This window comes from Oncorhynchus mykiss, chromosome 12 (genome assembly GCF_013265735.2).
Source record: "Oncorhynchus mykiss isolate Arlee chromosome 12, USDA_OmykA_1.1, whole genome shotgun sequence".
In the NCBI taxonomy this organism is placed as follows: Eukaryota; Metazoa; Chordata; class Actinopteri; order Salmoniformes; family Salmonidae; genus Oncorhynchus; species Oncorhynchus mykiss.
Genome location: NC_048576.1, coordinates 65740410 through 65746262, shown reverse-complemented (window position 1 = coordinate 65746262; position 5853 = coordinate 65740410). Strand labels below are relative to the sequence as shown.

The following is a 5853-nucleotide window of genomic DNA, read 5'->3' as shown; positions in this document are numbered from 1 at the left end:
TAATTTGCAAATACATTCATTAAAAATCCTACAATGTGATTTTCTGGGGAAAAAAAATCTAATTTTGTCTGTCATAGTTGAAGTGTACCTATGATGAAAATTACAGGCCTCTCTCATCTTTTTAAGTGCGAGAACTTGCACAATTGGTGGCTGACTAAATACTTTTTTGCCCCACTGTATATGACTAAGCTATATAAATTATTAGTTTTTATTTCTTGCCCACCAGCACCCTGCCTCGTTCAGGGGACTAAACTATTATCCATTAAAAGTATTGCTTGTTTTTTGTCTCTTTTTCCATTTAGTCTTTTTTCTTGTTTCTCCTCCAATCGTAGTAAGGCATACAAGTGTTTAATACAATGGACAGACTTTATAAATGAAAATCCACAAAGTCAAGTGGGAGCTAAAAGTTCCTGGTCCCCCAGATTATCGTCTACTCCTCACCCAGATCTCCTCACCCCCTTCAGCCACCTGCCCTTGTGTGATTACCACACATAAAACGAACAGGAAAAACATGAACAGTCACAAAGTACAAAAACACAGTAAAAACAGTTACATAAAGAAACAAAAGTACAAGCATACATAAACTTAAAGTAGAAATTAATATGTGACTAATCAGCAACAAGTTTAATGTGCATCCCCTATGATGGTTAGATGAGATGTTATGAATCCACACTCATTGGTTTCAGACAAGAATGAAATTTGGAAAATTTGTACAAAATACGTTTTTATTCACATTTGCAATATTATCTTTTCACTGGTTTTTCAAGTAGACCGGCAATACAGTTCAGTTCAACACATGTACAAAAGGGAAATACAAAATATAAATAATAAATTATAAAAATAAAAAACAATAATTTATGGATTTAAATATAATAAATAGACTGACAGGGTCCCACATGATTGTATTCATGCTTTATAAACTGGTAAGGGCGTAGCTTCTGAAATGAGTCTGGATGATCAGTACATCTGTGCTGCAAGGATATCCAATCTTTGCAGATGACGTTTCATCTCTTTCCTGATGAGCTCCCACGCCTGTGCACTGTAGTTCTGAAAAACACAGAAAATTTCAAATATTAGAGGGGTGACATTTCTTGGCAAAATAATGAACATATTGTCTTGAACAACAGAGTAGGACTGGTGCCAAATGTAAAGCTTCTCAGAGTAGGAGTGCTGATTTAGGATCAGTTTTGTCTTTTGGATCACTATAAACAAGGACATAGGAGACCTGATACTAGATCAGCACTTCTCTGAGATGCTTGATACATATGGCCCCAGAACCCACTTTTTTTAAATGAACACTGCTCAAGTTTAGCCTAGCCTAGTTTATATTCATTTGACTACATGCATTAAACATGTTGCCATATGAAACCAAACTCACCATTTTTCTCAGAACCTTACTATTCAACTTCTTGAAGTACCGTTTCAGTCTCCTCTCAGGTTTCATGGCAGGTGATACCTGTTGGACAAAATTAAACAAAACATTAGCGTCATACAGGTGTAGGATCTTCATTTGATCAATATTTTTTTTCTTGCACGGCAGGAAGTGGAACCTTAACATGTATTCAATGTTTGAAAAGGATTCTAAAGATTGTAATTTCCACTTTAAAATATCAAACTTGATTTGCCATAATGAAATATGAATCAAAGCTTACAAAACATTTTCATTAATAATAATCCACAATAATTTACATTTCTCATTGCTGCAGTATTATTTATGTGACGTCGCAAACTGACTCAAAATCTGTAATTACCCATACACAGTAAGTTCGGAAAGTATTCAGACCCCTTCCCTTTTTCCAAATTTTGTTAGGTTACAGCCTTATTCTAAAATGGATTAAAGAAAAAAAATCCTCATCAATCTACACACAATATCCAATAATGAGGATGCAAAAACACAAATACCTTATTTACATATGAATTCAGACCCTTTGCTTTGAGATTCAAAATTCAGCTGGAGATGTTTCTACACTTTGATTGGAGTCCACCCGAAGTAAAATCAACTGATTGAACATGATTTGGAAAGGCAGAAACCTGTATATTTAAGGTCCTACAGTTGACGGTGCATGTCAGAGCAAAAACCAGGCCATGAAGTTGAGGAAATCGTCCGCAGAGCTCCGAGACAAGATTGTGTCGAGATACAGATCTGGGAAAGGGTACTTTGTAACCACCAAGACTTACTAGAGCTGGCCACCAGGTCAAACTGAGCAATCAGGGGTAGAAGGGCCATTGTCAGGGAGGTGACCAAGAACCCGATGGTCACTCTGACAGAGCTCCAGATTTTCTCTGTGGGGATGGGAAAGCCATCGAGAAAGACAACCATCTCTGCAGTACTCCACCGATCAGGCCTTTATGGTAAAGTGGCCAGACGGAAGCCACTCCTCAGTAAAAGGCACATTGCAGCCCGCTTGGAGTTTGCCAAAAGGCACCTAAAGGACTTTCAGACCATGAGAAACAAGTGTCTCTATTTGGCCTGAATGCCAATCATCACATCTGGAGGAAACCTTGCACCATCCCTACAGTTAAGTATGGTGGTGGCAGCATCATGCTGTGGGGATGTTTTTCATTGGCAGGGACTGGGAGACTAGTCAGGATCGAGGGAAAGATGAACGGAGCAAAGTACAGAGACATCCTTGACGAAAACCTGCTCCAGAGCGCTCAGGACCTCAGACTGGGGCAAAGGTTCACCTTCGAACAGGACAACGACCCTAAGCATACAGCCAAGACAACACAGGAGTGGCTTCGGGACAAGTCTCTGAATGTCCTTGAGTGGCCCAGCCAGAGCCCGGACATGACCTGATCGAACATCACTGGAGAGACCTGAAAATAGCTGTGCAGCGACGCACCCTATCCAACCTGACAGATCTTGAGAGGATCTGCAGAGAAGAATGACAGAAATTCCCCAAATAAAGACGTGCCAAGCTTATAGCATGACACCCAATAAGACTCAAGGCTGTAATCACTGCCAAAGGTTCTTCAACAAAGTACTGAGTAAAGGGTCTGAATACTTATGTAAATGTGATATTTCAGTTTTTTATTGTTAATACATTTGCAAAAATGTCTAAAACACGGTTTTGCTTTGTCATTATTGGGTATTGTGTGTGGATTGATGAGGGGGAAAATCTATTTAATCAATTTTAGAAAAAGCTGTAACATAACAAAATGTGGAACAAGTTAATAGGTTGAATACTTTATATGCACTTTATACGTAGATTTTTCCAATTGTAGAGTTAGTAGGCTACACCTAAACCAGGGCACTCCAACAATGTTCCAGGAGAACTACCTTCCTGTAGGTTTTCACTCCAACCCTAATCTACAACACCTGATTAATTAGGTGGTTGATAAACTGAATCAGGTTAGTTACAACTGGGGTTGGCGCGAAAACCTACAGGAAGGTAACTCTCCAAGAATGGGGTTGGAGAGCCCTGACCAAAACAGAGATTATACTTTAAATAGACCCGTTACTTACACAGGAATTAAGGTTCTCCAATTGGCGTTCTAGAATGTTGAGGAAATCGTCCAGGTTTTTCTTGTCCCAGGTGACAGATTTCATATTCCCATCAAACAGTTTTGTGATTTGATAGATGGTCTCTTTCAGGAATATGACTTTGTCCTCAAACTACACAGGAAGATATAAAAAGAAGATTAGAAACAGTATAGGCTTCCGTTATGGCATAAATATAACATTGGGTCAAGATCGCCATACCAAAGCATATCAGAGTTGGAGTGCTGATCTATCATCAGGACCATTCATTATAATCTATAAGTCAAAATTCTAGTCTTTACCTCAGCATCATCTATGTGTCTGTAAAGTGATGTTGGGAAAAGGACTGGGGCATTCTGTTTTGTGATATCTCCTCCCTGGAAAACAATCAATATAGTATGTTAAGTCACGTGTCAAATACTTCAAGAGCAATCAAGACAGACATAAAGTATAGCTTATACTGCAAGTACAGTAGGCCTAATGTAGATAGCGTCTCTTGATCTAGCTGTCATTATAGCTTTAGAGCCCTTTTACTATGTACATTCAAATATAGGCTAACAGTTTTCTAACACAGATGCTAAACATGAAACACATTACTATTTTGCTTGGTTGGTTGTTTTGCTGTCCTTAATACATGCATTCAGTCTCCTCTTACAATGTGCTAATAACTCACCATCTGGTCCAGCAGGGAAAGGTATTCTGCGCTCAAGTGACCGTAGTGGTGTCGGATCCAGTCACAGCAATGACACACGCTCTGCATACTGCAAATAATAAGAAAAATACAACTCCAGCTCTGCATTGTATACATTGTAAATAGCAGTTTGTTTCGCTGTTAGTTATCCAGATGAGTTTGAACATCTTGGCTGTGTAAAGTAGTTTTATGTGGAATTGGGAAAGGGAAAGCTGTATAGAGAATTTCCCCTGATCAACCTACCGGAGGCGGGGACTTTCATTTTCCGGACTAGCACATGTAGCACTTGGAATTCCATGCCTGCCCCGTCTCCTGGACGAACAAATCCAAGTAAATCTATACACATTCTCCTTGAAAACAGCTTTAAATTATAGTTGAACCACAATGAAATATTATTCAATCTAGATATCGGCTAGACTATTACTATAGCGAGAATAGGCTATTCGCGAGCTTTGCTTTCAACTGCTAATAACTTCGCGTGAACCGAGGAAAAAAGTCTGATAACAAAATCGTCGGAGTCGAAATAAAACCCACACTTTTAAAGAGATGTAGCCATATAACACATTCATTTAGTGGGTTTCGTTCAAAGTTAGTCCGAAATGTTGTTCCGTAGTCTTCTGCTGTTGCGCTTCAAATGAAAAGTGAATGGGAGACGTCAGCGTCAATACCCACATCTCTCAACTTTCATTTTCATGATGACGTAACCAACTTTCACACTACTTTTGTCTGCAGGTGATGCAACGTTGAAAAGCAACGACAACATGATTTGTTGGAACTTTACAGGGCTATTCTACTGTTGTGTGTGTGCGTTCGTGCGTGTGTGCGCGCGTGCGTGCGCGCGCGTGCGTGTGTGTGTGTGTGTGTTTGTGTCACAGTGTTCGGGACGTTTTTGAATGACTATGCAAGGTAAAATCTTGGCATTGGTTTATTGCTCCTTTTTCTATAAAAATCAAATGTACAGATCATATACTGTAGGAAAGTGGTCACCAACACTGTCTGTCTGGAGACAAGCAGGAGGTGGTGCAGGCTTTTGTTTCAACCCGGTACGAACACACCTGTTCCATCAGGGTCTTGATAAGATGTAATAGGTGGTTTCATATTGAAATGTCATGTTATAGGCTAAAATTTCAGATGTAGCCTACTTATTCTGCTGCATTCATTCATAAAGCATCTCAGAGTTGGAGTGCTGATCTAGCATCAGGACCCCCTCTGTCCATTCATTATAATCTATAAGGCAAAACTGATCCAAGATCAGCAATGCTACTCTCGGAGATGCTTTATAAATACGGGACTTGGTGTTATTTGATATAGCCTTAGTTGTAGGCCTTATGTATAAAATCTTTTTTTTCTATTGGGGACCATCCATGAATCATAAGAGTGACACTTGAAAAGTGACAGCAAAGAGTCCGAGAGAGATATTTCCCGTCACATATATCATCAATTTATTGCCTATAGTTTTACAAACATGGCAATAACAGTAGCAAAAGGGCTGCAGCCACAACACAGAACCACTGATAGAATCTCTGACAGTGTGGCGACGTCCAAAGTGCTGAAGTGGCTGACATCTTCATGCGTTTTAGTGTTAGTAGTGATACCTGTTAATGGTGCTGAAACTTCTTCTTATGTCCCATGACACGTCTGCGGTGGATGCATTTTGGGGTTTTCCCAGCTGTTTTACACA

At 39.5% G+C, this 5853-nt stretch overlaps 1 protein-coding gene across 2 annotated transcripts; it reads right to left on the bottom strand.

Moving 5' to 3' along the window:
• Positions 1 to 705: 705 nt before the first annotated feature.
• Positions 706 to 4852, bottom strand: LOC110511235 (interferon a3). 2 transcript variants are annotated; one of them, XM_036938096.1, is made up of 6 exons: positions 4416 to 4852; positions 4155 to 4242; positions 3784 to 3858; positions 3467 to 3616; positions 1379 to 1456; positions 706 to 1047 (listed from the first exon to the last, which is right to left on the bottom strand). In XM_036938096.1, the coding sequence occupies exons 2-6, from the start codon at positions 4239 to 4241 to the stop codon at positions 958 to 960; spliced, it is 480 nt and encodes a 159-aa protein (XP_036793991.1). In that variant the 5' UTR covers position 4242; positions 4416 to 4852; the 3' UTR covers positions 706 to 957. The 2 variants fall into 2 exon arrangements, with proteins under 2 accessions (XP_036793991.1, XP_036793990.1); XM_036938095.1 differs by lacking the exon at positions 4416 to 4852 and having other exon boundaries at positions 4155 to 4289.
• Positions 4853 to 5853: the final 1001 nt, after the last annotated feature.